At 39.4% G+C, this 16,597-nt stretch overlaps 1 protein-coding gene across 1 annotated transcript; it reads left to right on the plus strand.

Annotated features, from left to right (window-relative positions):
- The first annotated feature begins 1,544 nt into the window (after positions 1 to 1,544).
- Positions 1,545 to 16,027, plus strand: TOP3B (DNA topoisomerase III beta). The gene is made up of 18 exons (XM_032199297.1): positions 1,545 to 1,678; positions 1,759 to 1,919; positions 2,588 to 2,719; positions 3,744 to 3,850; positions 5,234 to 5,308; positions 6,281 to 6,477; positions 6,922 to 7,078; positions 8,182 to 8,295; positions 9,211 to 9,301; positions 9,600 to 9,754; positions 9,988 to 10,093; positions 10,924 to 11,070; positions 11,835 to 12,008; positions 12,784 to 12,912; positions 13,157 to 13,306; positions 13,783 to 13,883; positions 14,139 to 14,340; positions 15,533 to 16,027. The coding sequence occupies exons 2-18, from the start codon at positions 1,850 to 1,852 to the stop codon at positions 16,012 to 16,014; spliced, it is 2,589 nt and encodes an 862-aa protein (XP_032055188.1). The 5' UTR covers positions 1,545 to 1,678; positions 1,759 to 1,849; the 3' UTR covers positions 16,015 to 16,027.
- Positions 16,028 to 16,597: the final 570 nt, after the last annotated feature.

Genomic DNA, 16,597 nt, shown 5'->3' on the forward strand with positions numbered 1-16,597 from the left:
CCAGCGCTGTGCACACGCAGCTCTGGGAGATTTTGGAGGAAGGAGATGCCACAGCCTCCCTGGGCAGCCTGTGCCAGGGCTACAGCACCTGCATGGCACAGACGTGCTGCTGGTGGTCAGGAGGAAGCTCTCGCCTTCCAGTTCGTGCCCATCGCCTCTACTCATCGTCAGAGTAACACGCTGTAGGTGACCCTGCTTGAGCAAGGGGGGTTGGACCAGATGATCTCTGGAGGTCCCTTCCAACCTCAACCATTCTGTGATTCTGTGATCTGGGTCTGCTCAGCACTGACCCTGGAGACAGCGATGGGGCAGCCCGGCACACAGGCCTCCTGCTGCCATGGTGAAAGCGTCCTCAGCATGAGAAGTGGAGAGCAAGAGGAAGAGGCCATGAGGGCGAGCACCCAGGACAGCACCAGAAGTCCCATACCTATGCTGATCTGTGGTTTGACCCTAAATGAGCAATAATGTGTTAATTCCCCACATTTGGTGTGCAGGCCAGCTGTGTGTTGCACACACGTCTGGTTTGGCAGCATGTGTCTCCTCAGCATCCATAGAAGGAGGCCAGACTGCTCGCACCTTGCAAAGCACCCAGGCTGGCACGGGATGCACCGTTTGGTGCAAGTCTGGTGACAAAACTGCTCAAAAAGCGTGGTAGCACTCTTTGGCTCCAAAGCTGTGGCAAATAGCCCTTACAGAGATGTCGCAGGAACCAGTGCCTGCCTGTTCGTGTGAGGACCCAGCTGGCATGGGGCAGGCCAGGAGTGTTCACATCAAGCGTGTGCAGTTGGGAGACTGTGGAGCTGCAGTGTTCACTTCTGGGGAGCGGGAGAAGACTGGTACGGAGGTGTCTGTTAAAACAGCACATGGGCCAAGGAGAGTTGTGTATTGCCTGGTCAGCAGGGACTCCTTTGGCTGGGTTGGTCTTGGTGTGTCCCGTTAAACCAGCTACATGTGTGTGTAGAAGGAAAGCAGAGCGCAGGGGCCCCCAGCACCCAGTCCCTCAGCCCCGCTCAGGAGAGCCCTGGCTGCCCCTTGCAGGTAAGCACAGGCCCGAGTTTGCACGTGTGTTGCGTGTTAAAGAAGAAAAGAGGCGTTGGATTTTGTACAGGGCTTTTAGTAGAGGAAATTAAAAAATATGTATCTGACATATCTGAAGACTCGGTTCCAACTCGCCTCCTGATTATTCCAGCTGCTCCCCAGATGTCAAAGGGAACCAGGCACCGAAACAGAGGAACGCATTTGTTTTAACAGGTCCTAACTTCAGTCATGCTAAAGAACAAAGAGCCCCGAGTTTGTCTCGACTTTTCTTCCACTGGTAACGTGCACATCTACTGACCGCCCGCCAGCCTGCCCGCAGGTGAGCCGCTTCCCTTCACACAGGGCGGGACGCGCGGGCTGGGGCCGCCGGGCCCCGCTGCTCCCCCGCTCCGCCAGGAGTCGCTGCCGCGGGGGGCGGCCCCTTCCCTTCCCTTCCTTCCCTTCCCTTCCCCTCCCATCCTTTTCTTTTTCTTTTCCTTCCCCTTCCCTTCCGGAGCCGTGCCCCGGCAGCGCAAGGGGGGCCGCTGCCTCCCGCCCAGGTGCGGGGCGCCCCTCGCAGCGCCTCAGCGGCCCCCGAGCCCTCAGCGCCCCCCGCCGCCATTTCCCGGCCCGGGGTGCCGGAGCCCCGCGGAGCTGCGAGGTGTGTGTGAGTGTAATCGCGGTTATGTGCTGCTCGACCTGGTTTTGCAGCACGCCCGCCCTGTGTTTTCTCCCCTCCAGGCCAACAGCGGGTTGTGCCCCGTGAGCTGCGTGCTGTGGCTGCAGGAGGCTGCACCGAGCCGCCGAGCGGTGCGGGGCTCGCTGGCCGAAGATGAGGACCGTGCTGATGGTCGCCGAGAAGCCCTCGCTGGCTCAGTCCATCGCCAAGATCCTTTCCAGGGGTAGGAGAGAAAATAAATTGGCTTCGGGCCTTCTCTTCTGCCAGGCTTCACGGGAGGTGAAGTGAGGTTTAGATGCACCCAGGTCGGCTGCTTGGTTGTCTCTGGGGCAGCGCTCACCTGTGAGCAGTGCCTTAGCACAGGTTGCAGCTCTGGCAATAACTGTGTGGTGCTCCATTCTCTTCGTTTTATTCTTTTTATTTTAGTGTGCTAATGACTGTTCAATTTTATAACTGGAATCTTTGTAGCTGTAGTGTATTGTGGTGCACGTGCTTTCTGGAAAGTGCCAACCAAGCACCTAGTTGCTTTTCAGGGATTTTTGAAGCTATGGCAAATGTTTTATAAATCGTGTGGAGCACAGAATGAGTTAATTGTTATCTGTACTGACCCAGAAAATGGGTTGTATTTACGTAAGAAACTCCTGGTGGGAGGGAAAAAGTAAAGGAGATTCTGAATAGTTTTGGTGGAAAACGAAGTCTGTTAGAAAAAGTTCTAAAGTGATAATTGACTGGAAAAAAACTTGATCGGAGAGTAGAATTTTGTGACCAGGAAGACCCTAGCTGTCAGACCTAGAAAATAGGGAAAAAAATTAACAAGAAATAATGGTTATTTCATTGGGTGATTTTTGTTTGTTTTAAATCCCATTGCTATTTATGATCTTATTCTTACAGGAAACATGTCCTCTCGCAAAGGACTGAATGGTGCATGCTCTGTGCATGAGTACACCGGATCATTTATAGGACAGAGCGCCCATTTCAAGATGACATCTGTGTGTGGTCACGTCATGACTTTGGATTTCATAGGTATTTGTTCACAAAGTGTTCTAAGTGATATTATTTGTAAAATTGTCAAGGACTTAACTATTTCCACGATCACTGTTTTCTTCAGGAAGAACATTAGAGAAAACTAAAGAGGAAAGGAGGGTGACAAGATTGTTTATGTGCAGTAGTTCTTAGCTTGTTTCTAGTCTTCTGGCTGACTTCTTGCATGACTGTAGGCATGCAACTTATGTTTACAGTACTTGAATTATATTAGTGGAAAAAGAAGGCGGATAAAGTCAGTTTATTAAGCATTAAAAATATTTTGCTACTTTGGATGAAAGGTAATTCAGGAATACAGAGTCCAAAGGCATAATCTCTAAAGCACCATAGTGAGCTAGAACAAAATAGAGTGTGAATGTGGTACGGATCATGTGCATGGAATCCTGTCACTAACTTGCATTGAAGTGTTGAATTAATCATGTGAGTACTCTTTTTTTCTCTGATCCTAACTACCTCACAATTTTGAGAACTAAGTTCTGAGTTATTTACGCAGTGCTTTAAAGAGGTACAGTATCATGTAATTGCTAACTGTTATCACCAACAAGTACTTCTAGGAAATGGAAATGAACAAATGCAACGATATGAGAAAGTGATGACACAGGAAGCTCCACAGCATAACAGGGCTGAGACATAATAACTGGCCATAAGTAATGAGCAGTAAAACAGTCTGCAGTGTGCTCCTTCTATGTGTGCTGTGAAAACAAGGAAAAATAGTTCCCCCCTTGTCATGACCGGGTTAACTGTACAAAGAGGCTTTTTAATAGCTCATGTTAAAATTACTGAAAGGTGTATAGTGTTTTTTCTTTTGTCTATCATGTCTCAAAATGAGAGCCGCTATTCACACAAAAAGTTAAGGTGTCCCTAGATAACCAGTAAAGCACGATATATTAGGGTAGAAGGCTTTCCAAGACAAATTTTGAAAGCCAAGCATTTTATGAAATAATGTTTTGTTTTGCTTTTTTAAATATATGTTTACAGCTCAACTTAATGCACTTCTGCTTTTCAGGAAAATACAACAGTTGGGACAAGGTGGATCCAGCAGAACTTTTCAGTAAAGCTCCCACAGAAAAGAAAGAAGCTAATCCCAAACTGACCATGGTGAAGTTTTTACAGGTATGCTTTCTTATGAGATGTATTTGAGATGCATCTTTCAGTTTTGTCATTCTTTTGGTTTATTTCCTCCGGAGCATATTCTCTTCAAGGGTAATGTTGTCCTTATTCTTCCTCTGTTGAACACAAAGTGGTGAGATCTATTTTTATCGTTCCAAGAAAAGTGGAACAAATGAAATTATTCTGTGGTCCTGGAAAGCAATAAAAAATACTACTAATTTTCAAAAAACGGTGTAACGGTATTTTGCTCTGAATTAGCCTGGCTTTATTTATAAAAAATAAAAATCTTACGCTTTAGCTAGCACTGTTTAAGAACCAGAAATATAACCCTTTACAAGCTCTTAGAGTGGATCAGTTATCTTCAGTCTAATATAAGAAATTGAGACTGTTTTCACCATAGATGGTCTTCTATTGGAGGGTAATGGCAAAGGATTCCCTGTACTTCAAAATATTTGCTACATACCTTCCCTCTGAGATAAACAAGCCATCAGAAGGCACTGTTCATCACATTGTAGGCTGTTGAATGTTAGATTTATTTATATTTTCCTACTTCATTATAGTGGGCAGCGTTTGGCAGCATGTTATACAATATTCTAGAGTTGCTCTAGAGTAAAAGATAAATGAGTACATTCCTAAATGAGAGCTTTCTTCCCTGCAGAGAGTGGCTTTTTGTTAAAGATTAGATCTTTTTTTTTTTAAAAAAAAAAACAAACAACCCATTGGTTTGTATGCCTTCTGAAATCTTTGCCTTGTTGAACTGACACATGCCTTTGCTTTTTTATTTTTTTTGTCGGTCAATATCTTGCTTCTCAAAATTGGAGTGTTGGATACATGTTTGGCTCATAGCAGCACATGCAAGGCCTAGCTTGTAAATGCTTTAAAATGTCTCTGATTATTGGTCACTTCTCACATGTACTGAGAGGAAAGTGGTCATTTGGATGCCTTTTCAAAATAATACTGTTTCTGGAAAGCAGGTATTTGTGGTATAAAACTGATTTCTGTAAGGTAAATGTAGACTTCATGGTATCTTTACGAGCTAGGAAAGTGGTTCTTGATGTTTTATGTATATAAATTATTTTTTAAAAATGATTTGGGAATTAAGATGCAGAAAGAGGAAAGAACTGTGCCCAAAGTTGCGTGCACAGACTGGGTCAGGTTCATATCCTGCAGAAAAGTATCTCGTAGGCAGACTTCTGGTCCCATGAACAACAGCTTGCTTCTTTCTTCAACCACTGTTTAAGTACAGCAGACTTCTTGTCGCTTCTAATATATTCTTCCAACCCTTTTTGCACCAAATGATTTACCTATGAAATAGAAATAAAAGCTACACAGTTAGTGAGATTTTTTTTTTGAGTTGCTGAAGAACTGTGCTAATTTCTCTCACAGGTGGAGGGGAGAGGCTGTGATTGCATTGTCTTGTGGTTGGACTGTGATAAGGAAGGAGAAAACATCTGTTTTGAAGTAAGATTTCGTTCTAAGATTCATAATGCTGTAATATATTCATTTGTGGCATACAGTACTACCATTATGTTATTCTGATGTACTGATATACAGTACAATTTAAACTAAGTTGAATAAAGATTTAAAGGCATGGAGGCCTTGGTGGAAATAAATGTTTTTAAGTTGTCAGTTAAAAAGTATAAACAATTTCATAGATGTTGCTCATCTGAGATGAATAAGAAGGTCTCTTAAAAGTTCAAACATTCCAGTGCTTTGAGAATCAGACTGTTTCAAAGCTGGAGTAGTTATTTTGCTATCTGTATAAAACTTAATTTCTATCATCCTTGATTCATTAGGTGATTAGACACTTTTGAGCTAAGAAGCTGCTTTTAAGCAGCAAGAGTTTAAGCAGCTTAGTGGCTGCTTACAGCAGCAAGAGTTTGGACTCTGCCCACAATAGGTATAGAACTAAAATTTTGCACAAAGATTATTTTTTAAATACCCTATTCCCAGAAGTCTACATGAAAGCTATTTTTTGTCTTTTTTTTTAATTTTATTTTTTTATTTTTTAAAAAATGACTTCATTTTATCAAGTATTTAAGTTCTTTAAATACCACTATTTCATAACTGTGCCCTGGTAATACATAGAAGTAAACTGGGATAGAAACAGATACATGCTCACCAAAAGATGCTGCAGCTGCACTGGTGGATTTATTCGCCCTTAGCTAAGAATAGTGCTTCACTTCCGGCAGTTGCTGTTTAATAAATAAATCCTTCAATTTTGCCCATTCTTAATACACTTCTGAGAGCATGACAAATGCTGTTCTTATCAGTTAATGTATTGCCATGACATCTTCTGAATGAAGAAAATTATGTGTCAGCAAACATTTTGTGGGGAGTGTTTTTTTTTTTTTTTTCCTCCTCTAAAGAGAAAAAATGACTTCAGCCCTTAGCTTTCAATTACTTACAAAATATGCTTCTGATCTTCATTAGGTTCTTGATGCTGTTCTTCCTGTTATGAACAAACCTCGTAGCACCGAAAGGACGATTTATAGAGCTAAATTCAGTTCCATTACTGACACAGACATCTGCAATGCCATGAATCATTTGGGAGAACCCAATCGCAATGAAGCTCTGTCAGTGGATGCCCGCCAGGAGCTGGACCTTAGAATTGGCTGTGCATTTACAAGGTGACAGCACAGATTACAGACGGTTTTGTGAAAGGTTCAGCAATACTGCTCTGTCCACAAAATATGCCTTAAAGCTGTAGTGGCTAATTCTGCTGAGCACCAAACCAAACAATTTTATGCATGGACAAATAAAAAGAAATTTATAGAAAGCGTTACGGCTTTAACTGAGCTAAGATAAAGTACATCAGCAGCTGTTATATACTCTTCCTTTATGACTTGCTCCCACATTTCTTTCTGAATAAACAAGATTCTGTGAGGCAAAGTATTTATGACTTCTTTAGCTTTAAGACTTGATGTTTCTGAGATTGCTCTTTTTTTTTTTTTTGACAAATACGTGAATGACTGAATAGATTATTCATTTATGTCTATAAAAGTTTATGAAATTTTTTGCTTTTCATGGGAATGAGCATATTAATGTACTTGTTCCTGTATTTTTTTTCTTAGATTTCAGACTAAGTATTTTCAGGGGAAATATGGAAATTTAGACAGCTCTCTCATCTCCTTTGGGCCATGTCAGACGCCAACACTTGGATTCTGTGTTGAAAGGCATGACAAAATCCAGTCATTTAAGCCTGAGACTTACTGGGTGCTGCAAGCTAAAGTAAGCTTTACAATACTTGTTTGGTAAAAATATGTGTTCCTTGTATACAAAGAAATGTGCTTATTTCCATTTTGTCCATTCATAAATTTGTAGTTGCTGACAAGAATTCACAATGCCTACAATTTACTTGTGTGCTTTCATTCAGTTCACATGTGTGTCACCACTCTCTCTAGAACAGATTCCAGGATGTCAGTTTTTTGTATTAAAGTGGTTATTGTGTGCTGCTTATAAGAATTCTTCAGCGTTAACCAGCTAAGCTTAGACTCAGCCAGAAAGACTACTTGAAACGGTTTGCCTTTGTTCCCTGGGGTCCTTGGACTGACTGTGGTGTTAATTTGAATCCAAGAATTAATTAGGCTGCCAGCAAACATTGGCATTGCTGAGTATTGGAATTTTAAAGCAAATAAAATGCTCATTGTGTTAATTGGCAATTGAGTCCTCTGAATACTTTGGCAGCTTATGGCAGTTTTATAGCCTTGCTGCTGTCCAAGCTCTGAGAGCAAACTAACATGATTTTACTGCTTGTGATGACAAGGATTGTTTAAACAAATAAAAGATAGATGGTAAAAAGTTGCCGTTTTTAGATTTTAAAATAAATAATAATAGAAGAAGAAATCTAGCATCTACTCTCATCTGTTCTCTGATGCATCTCATTCATGTGTGTCATACCAGGAAGTATTTGTTGCCTGTTTTCAGAGTTTCTTGCGCTCATATTGTCTGGTTCATATTTATTTTTGTATGTGGGACTTGAAACATGACCTAGTTACATTGTACTTTTAATACAAAAAATTAGTTTAGCTAGATCAAAATGATAAGCTTTAAATTTCAGCCTGCTTCAGCCCTTGCTATTCCTTGCAGAAAAATAAGTATGGTATTTCAGTTAACTGCAAGAATAATTCTAGTCACTCTCGTGGCCCCTGAACTCAACATACTCTGTCTTTCTCAGAAGTCCCTGGGAAAAAGAGTATAACTGCATGTTTGGAGCACTTGTGTTGCAGAACGAGTATTATTAGGGTTTGCTTGCTGGATTGTTGTTGGAATTTTGCATTCTCACACTTTCAGTAATAGTGTTGGTGGCAATTAATTTTTTTTTTGTCCATTAGGTGAATCCTGAGAAAGAAAGTTCTCTGACTTTGGATTGGGATAGAGTGAGGGTGTTTGATCGTGAGATTGCTCAAATGTTCCTGAATATAACGAAGATGGCAAAAGAAGCAAAGGTATGAATACGTATGAAGTGTTGATAGAGCATGTTTCGCATTAATGAAATACTGTGTAATATCTCATCTGCTGCATGTTGTTTTTTGTTAAAGAGGGGTGTAGAATATCATCTGTATCTTCTTTTTTATTATTATTTATTCCATTCAACTTTTTATAGAAGAGAATAAAAGGCAAGAGGTTCTTGATTGTATTTCATATTATGCTAGTGTGGTCATCTCAACAGAAAGCCCATTCTTAGTATTGACTTCGGAAATGATCATCATTCGTGATAGAAAGTCTTCATTACTAAACCTGCTGAGAAATACAGTTCAGAACTCTCCGAGCAGACCTCTTATTTCCCATGAGACACTGTATAAATCAGAATTTAATTACTTATATGGCAATATTCCTGCAGTTAAATTTTTAATCATGTGTATGGTACAGTCTTTATAGCCAATTAACTTGTAATTCTGTTCTGTTCAATACTTGTTTGGCAGTATGTTTGGATTTAAGTGTTTACAGCCATCAGGGTTCAAAGACTGCATAATGCTTTTAAAAATCTGGATCCTTATAGTTAGGACCATTACTTGGATTAAGCATTAAATCCTTGCAGCACCGACATATGTGCTGCTTAGTTAAACGAGAAGTAAGATAGCAATAAGCTACCTTGCTGCATTTCCACTTGCAGGTCTAATCATATAGCACAAAGGAACCTCAGGACTATAACTTTAGAATTTGGTAAAACTGTCTATAGTCAGATTTCCTAAAGTAAAAATACATGGATATTGGTGGTTACTGCTCTAAGAAAAAAAAACATATGATATGAGAGCAACAGGTAATGTTAGGTACACCATGTGGTTTTAGTCATAATGGAAGTGATATATTTATCAGTTACCAAACTTCAAAACTTTTACTGGAAAAATACTATTTTCTAGGTAGAATCTGTGAGTAAAAAAGAGAAGGTGAAGCAGAGACCACTGGCTCTGAACACGGTAGAAATGCTACGAGTGGCCAGTGCTGCTTTAGGTATGTGTACAAGTTCAGATTTTCACACTGATTTAAAGCAAAATACCTTGGCTTCTCAGCAGAAATAAGCATATACATATTTTGATAGTGTCCTTTCCCTATAATGTATCATTTTGGGGAACAAATTTAGAAAGCATGTCAAAAGCGAAGTGCTGGGTAAGATCAAGGTGACAAGTCTTACAGAAAGGCTGAACTGATTTATTTAAATGCTTCGATAATGAATACTTCTAGACACAGCAAACAAAATCATGTACGTATCACTGTGATTGTGATTTCCTTCTCTCATACCCCTTCTCAGGAATGGGTCCGCAGCATGCCATGCAAATAGCAGAGCGTCTTTATATGCAGGGTTACATTAGCTACCCTCGAACAGAAACTACCCATTATCCAGAAAACTTTGACTTGAAAGGATGTTTGAGACAACAAGCCAATAATCCCTACTGGGCAGAAACTGTGAGTACATGAAGCAAAACCTGTACTGTTCAACAGATTGTTCTCTAGTCTGTGTTTCAGATATGTCTTACCTGGTATGTCTTGGTCTGTAGTTTTTTGCAAACAGTTAATGTCTGTAATTGCTTCTACTTATGGACATAGTATTGTTATGAATTTGATCTGAAAAGTTTCTTAACCTGATAATAGAGACCTGTTATCCACTTCAGTCTATTTTCTCTCTTGTCCTTCACCAGGTAAAAGCATTGCTATCAGAAGGCATTAATCGTCCAAGGAAAGGCCATGATGCAGGGGACCATCCTCCCATCACTCCAATGAAAGCTGCAACAGAAGCAGAATTGGGTATAGACAAATTGAGTAGCACTAGAACACTACAAGGAAACTGGTTCTTTGGGTTATAGGGGCTGGGTTGAAAATCCCTGAGTTTTAACATAAAATATAATTATCTGAATTTCAGGAACGGGTGAGAGAGCAGACTTTCTTAACTTTAATTTCTGATAACAGTGAAGATCAGAGCTGGTCTGCTCTTCACTAATTGATCCTTAGCACCCTAAAACTGTTAAGAACAGGGAGTAGCCAACTTAATATTGTATTTCAAACTTCCATTTAGAGAAATTTGCGCCTTAGTAGTAGCTCCTAAATACTGAAACTTGATTGTATGTGTCTGTAAATCAGACTTTAACTGTATTTTAAATGGGTCTCTATGGTTTGTGTTACTTACATTAGAATGTAAGATTTGACTTTATGCTGTAATCCCTCAAAAGATAATTTAAAACTTATAAGAAAATACAGTAAATGGATTGTGCTGTTCATTAGGAATAACGAAGATTGTTGTAGAACACTGGTAAATTCTGATTTTCAGGAATCAGTGAAATAATCTCTGATATTCAAACTTTTAACATACTTAGTTTTTCTAACTGTAAAGGTTATTAAATGGCCATGTATTAAGTGGCCACAGCTAGATGGTATATTGAAAGCACAAGAGTAAGAATTAGTTCCTGTTCGTAGCAGTATAACGTCTCTACTACATGATTTTGATGGACTTTTGAATTTTATTTTAATGTACCAGTTTTTCCTGTGATAGACGTGGAAATCTGGTGAAAAATTTAGTGCAAATTTTATGTAGAGCTGCAGGACTTGATTTGTGGGACTAAGATTTTGTTTATCTTCAGGTGGAGATGGATGGCGACTATATGAGTACATAACTAGGCATTTTATTGCCACCGTGAGCGCTGATTGCAAGTACCTACAAACGACCATTTCTTTCAGTATCGGCCCTGAACGGTTTACCTGTATTGGAAAACTGGTAACTTCACCAGGTAAGACTAGCCAGGAAGTAAGTAGCTAGCTACAGATTATTATTTTTCCCATATATACATTGAATGGATATAAAAGTGAAGTTTTGGGGTCAAATAGAATTTTGAAGACTTTTTATTTTTGCAGCCATTAAAGTCACAAGGACCAAACCTTTGTCTTCGTTTCCGTACTTCAATTACACTAGAAAAAGTCCTATTTTTCATGTAGTAGTCTCAAGAGTTAATGCTACACTTGCCAGTGTAAAGACAGTCTTTTTTTTAGACAGCAAGTGTCTTTTGTGGTTTAGTTTATACAAAGATGGATTTTTTTTTTTCCCATTAGCGTAAGAAAATCGGTTACCACTCAGTAAGAAGAGTGTAGTACCCCACCACTGAGATTTTCATGGCAAGCAAGCCCAATAGTCTTTTACGTTAATACAACTTACTTTTTGCATTTTCTTAACAAGCTCTTCCCAGCCATTTGGTAAGACTTCTGGAACTATGCTTTCATTCAAGGAAAGATTTTTTATTTTTATTTTATTTTATTTTTTTTACTCTCCATACATCATCCCTGACACAAGTCACCCACAAAACAGATTTGATGCAGTGTTGTGGGAGATCTTGTCTCTTGATATAGTATTTCAAATATTGTCTGCGTGGTATGGCATCAGTCTGTATGTATGGCAAACCTTGATCTGTATAGTGCAGCCCATGTTAAAATTAGAAGCATATATCTTGACCTTTTGAAAGCTGTGAAGATAATCTCTCATTACTTTGTTTACCTCCAGGGTTCACAGAAATTATGCCTTGGCACAGCATCCCATTAGAAGAGAGCCTTCCGCACTGTGAGAAAGGAGATCTTTTTCCAATTGGTGAAATAAAATTGCTGGAAAAGCAAACCAGCCCTCCTGATTACCTGACAGAAGCAGAACTTATCACTCTGATGGAAAAGCATGGCATTGGTATGAACTCACTTAAATTACGTTATCCTGTAATGCATCTATCAAGAGAGCAAAGGGTCTGAATCATTTCTCTGAGCTATCTCTGTCAGCAGTGACCTTTCAGTATTCATTTGAATAGGTTCAGTAGTGATCCTTTTCCTTTTGAACCACAATAGCATCTCTTAGTGGACAGTGGACTCTCTATTCCCAATATTCCTTTCCCCTTCTTATTCTTATGCCTAGTTTCTGGCTAAAGCAACATTCTTTCATAATCCATCATTGTTGCTTCTTTGTTAGAAAGATCTGGTGTTGTGTGGAAGAATACATGTACTATTCTTAGGAATGATTACCTGTCAGAACAGCATGCTTCAGCTCTGCTGTCTCCAGTAGCCTTTCTGTGTCTTATTCTACAATTTATCACAATATTAATTTTCTTTTTCGATCTGACTTGCTTCATTCAATACATTTTCATAAACAAGTTCAGTCAAAAACAACATAGTCTCTAACTTCCCTGTATTTTTCCAGAACAAGTGATTGTGAGAATAGCTATCTTCCCATCTCTAATTCCTTGGAAGAGATGAAAGGATTTAGGTCAAAATACATATTTCAGACTTTTCATAACTGCAAAGGAACATAGGCGTTACTAGATAATTACCCATTGGAAACAGGGTAGCAATAAAAAGGTATATGCATTTTAAGCTAAGAAATGTTATAATATGACATAAAACCAGAGAAGTCAGAAATAATTAATTTGGTGAAAGCTTTGATGGATGTATTGTCTTCCTTTGTGTGGCAGGAACTGATGCAAGTATTCCAGTCCACATCAACAACATTTGCCAGCGAAACTATGTCACGGTAGAGAGTGGTCGGAGACTAAAGCCTACAAATCTTGGAATTGTTCTGGTTCATGGTTATTACAAAATAGGTCAGTCAAATACTCTTCACCCAAAATCCATCCTCTTACCTTTTGGCTCCTTCAGTACGTCAAAGGCTGTTGTCACTGTATAAGTAATGTTTGTGTCTGAAATGATGCATCTAGGAAAGTATTACTAATTCCACAAGCTATAATAATTAAAACTTGTTTATATCAGTTTATGTATGAGGCAATTTTCTACTGTTTCTGATATTTCATTACTGCTTCGTTGCTGACATCTCTGGTTTTCTGTTAGATGCAGAATTAGTTCTTCCTACAATTCGCAGTGCTGTGGAAAAGCAACTCAACTTAATAGCTCTGGGTAAAGCAAATTACCATCAGGTCCTGGAGCACACCCTTGACATCTTCAAAAGGAAATTTCACTATTTTGTGGATTCTATTGCAGGTAAAACTTGTTTTACATGTAAAATTCTATGCAACTACTTAATTGTTGTAAAGACACTATTAGAAATTACCTAAGTATTAGGTTGCTTTTTCAGGGGTTTAGGCTCACTGAAAATCATGCTATGACTGAGAGTTTCCAGTCATATGAATTCTCTCTCCAAAGGGAAATAAACTCAATCAAGTCTCTAAAATTCCATTTCAAACTTATTTGTGACTGTGTAGTGTTGAGTTCTGAAAAGCTGCAGACTAGCTGAAGTACTTACCCCAGTGTGTTCATGTGTGCCTATTGAAAAACTCTTTAAATAAAAAGTCATCTTAAAGAGAGAAGAGCATTGTGAATAAGCTATTCACAATAACTAGTTGAAATAAGCTGTTGACTATTCCCATTACATCTTCACGGGTCCTGTAGATGATTTTGTGCAAGGTTTCCTCCTAGGAATTAGAATTCTAACACAAATGTAATCATCTCTTCTGCAGGTATGGATGAGCTGATGGAAGTGTCTTTTTCACCCTTAGCTGCTACGGGTAAACCTCTTTCCCGCTGTGGCAAATGCCATCGTTTCATGAAGTATATTCAGGTAAGTTCATGTCACACTTGTATTTTAAACTTCACTTGCTGGCCGACGTTGAGTTGAAACCCTCTTTCCGTTACTGAATTTGGATTCAAATGTGGTTGTCAAGAATGGATTTCTTGGGGAGGGGTGGAAAGACAAGAAGCCTGATGGAGCTTTTCCATGGGTTACAAACCAGAAAGTGGTCGCAGTTGGATTTCCTGTGAGTTTTGAACCCTACTGACAACACAGATGTTCTGGAGATTTATTTTCTCTTTCCAGGCCAAACCAAGTCGTCTGCACTGCTCTCACTGTGACGACACCTACAGTCTCCCACAGAATGGTACAATTAAACTCTACAAAGAGTTGCGTTGCCCCCTGGATGACTTTGAGCTGGTGCTGTGGTCTTCTGGATCCAGAGGAAAGAGCTACCCTCTCTGTCCATACTGTTACAACCATCCTCCTTTCAGGGACATGAAAAAAGGTAGGAATTTTGTGAACATGCAGGCATCAACTTCACTTGAAATACATTAGGTACAGTGTTATGGACTGTACTTTTAAAATAGTTTTTAATGAGGGTTGCCTAGTATAAAGGGCTACTCAAATTATATTAGATACCTAAAATTCGTATCAAAATAGCTGAACAAAATGTGTTAGTTCTGAACACGATTACTTTTTGCTTTAATCACCACTGGCAAAGATGTTAGTCATCTTTGCAAAAGTTTCCCATGTATGTTATTGAATACAAGAGAGACTATTCTTATTACATTCACTGTAAGACAGAAGAGAGAGGCTAGTAAGTTTTAAACTGTTCTTGTTATTTCAGTAGCCCTAGAATTTAGTGAAAGCTGTTTTCACTGAAATTGCTGTGTTTTGTGCATGAATTCAAATACCACAAGATTGGCTATTTTTGAAGTGACCTTTTTTTTTAAAATGGCTTATGTGGAGTGGCTAGAGAAACACTTTACTGTTAGTCACATAGCCACGTCTTAAAATTTTTAGAGAAATAACTCGGAATGCTGAATGGACCACAACAGGTTTTATGAAGCCAAATAAGAAATTAACTTATTTGCATGAAGGTGACTTTTCTAATGCACCATATATGGATGGGATATAGTTTAAAGCCAGCCCTGAGAGTAGGGGAATTGTATTTTGATGCAAAGATAATGTCCTTTGACAACTTGTAGCACACTAAAGGGAAAAAGTAGCAGTTGGTATAATAAATGGCAGATCAAAACTTATTTTAGGTAGTGCTTGGAAGCTCTGACTGCATATCAGGAGCTTTTTGGCATCTTTTTATTACCATCTTTTAATTAAAAATGTCTTATGCTGCTAGCGTACAGTGCAAGTATTAAATGAAATAGCTAGGATCCGTACATTTCACTGAAAACAAGTTGTTTTTTTTTAATCATTAATATATCCAAGCTTCATGTACTGTACATTGGCATTGTCTGGGAATTCTGAAAGCCATTAATAAAAAAGAAAATAGAGGAAGGGATTATGCTGAGTATCTGAAAAAGGCAGATTGCCTTTAGGGGATATGTTCCTCTGTGCAGTGGTTTAGAAAACCTGTAATATACTAAACTGTCTTTCAGTTCTGTGTTTCTCTTCCTGCAAACTATGTAGTGGTGCTGTAGAGGGTTCCTTGTGGTATAGTTTTACTCTTCTTCCACCAGGAATGGGCTGTAATGAATGCACCCACCCCACATGCCAGCATTCTCTTAGCATGCTTGGAATTGGGCAGTGCGTTGAATGTGAGAATGGGGTTCTGGTGCTAGACTCGACATCAGGTCCCAAGTGGAAGATGGCCTGCAACAAATGCAACGTGATCGTGCACTTCTTTGAGAATGCCCACAAAGTCCGAGTGTCACCAGAGACCTGTGACTTGTGTGATGCAGCCCTTGTGGACGTAGATTTTAACAAAGCCAAATCTCCTCTACCTGGTGATGAGACCCAGCATTCCGGCTGCGTATTCTGTGACCCTGTGTTTCAAGACCTGGTGGAGCTGAAACATGCAGCCATGAGGCACCCCATGCACCGTGGGGGACAAGGAAGAAGGCAAGGTCGAGGAAGAGGTAAAGGCCGGAGGCCTGGAGGAAGACCCAATCCAAAGAAACCCAAGGACAAAATGGCAGCTCTGGCCGCTTACTTTGTATAACTACTGCACAATACAAAAAAAAAATAAACTTCTTATAAAAATTTGTTTCTCTTTAAGTTCATTTTAAGTATTTCTGATCTTTATCACTTTCCTGCCCTTAGAAAAGTTAAAGGGGTATAACAGTCCGAGATTTAATCATGGTTTAATCAGCAAACAAACCTTCAGGATGATCAGTTAGTGACTAAGCCTTTAAGCTTTTAATTGTAATTCAATTGTCCAAGTGGACTTCACAAACAGGAAGGAGACTGAAAAAGTCTACCTATACTGTTACTTGTGGCTAATAGAAAGGAAATGAAATTTTCCTCTTCTGTCATTTCCAAAGCCTTTGTCAGCAAAACGAATGCCAGGAGTATAATAGCTGATTAAGATTGGTGTAACGCTGCTACTTCTTTTAGATGTGGAATGGGCTTTGTTTTATTTTATCTGACTTCTCATCTTCTAGTAAATGATTAGTAGCCTCAGATTTTTAATTATCTGCAATAATAAGAGCACTACAAATCTGCCTCTCTGCTGTGTATAATAATATGTGAGAATAATGCCAATAGACATACAAATTGGAAATCCCAAACATGAAGGGGAATAT

This window comes from Aythya fuligula, chromosome 17 (assembly GCF_009819795.1).
Source record: "Aythya fuligula isolate bAytFul2 chromosome 17, bAytFul2.pri, whole genome shotgun sequence".
Lineage (NCBI taxonomy): Eukaryota > Metazoa > Chordata > Aves > Anseriformes > Anatidae > Aythya > Aythya fuligula.

What these genes read in the sequence shown, in the direction of transcription:
- TOP3B (XM_032199297.1), top strand. Translation starts at nt 1,850, where the DNA reads ATGAGGACCGTGCTGATGGTCGCCGAGAAGCCCTCGCTGGCTCAGTCC. An exon ending in CGCCAAGATCCTTTCCAGGG is followed by an intron (nt 1,920 to 2,587) that starts GTAGGAGAGAAA and finishes TTATTCTTACAG; the next exon opens with GAAACATGTCCTCTCGCAAA. An exon ending in CATGACTTTGGATTTCATAG is followed by an intron (nt 2,720 to 3,743) that starts GTATTTGTTCAC and finishes TCTGCTTTTCAG; the next exon opens with GAAAATACAACAGTTGGGAC.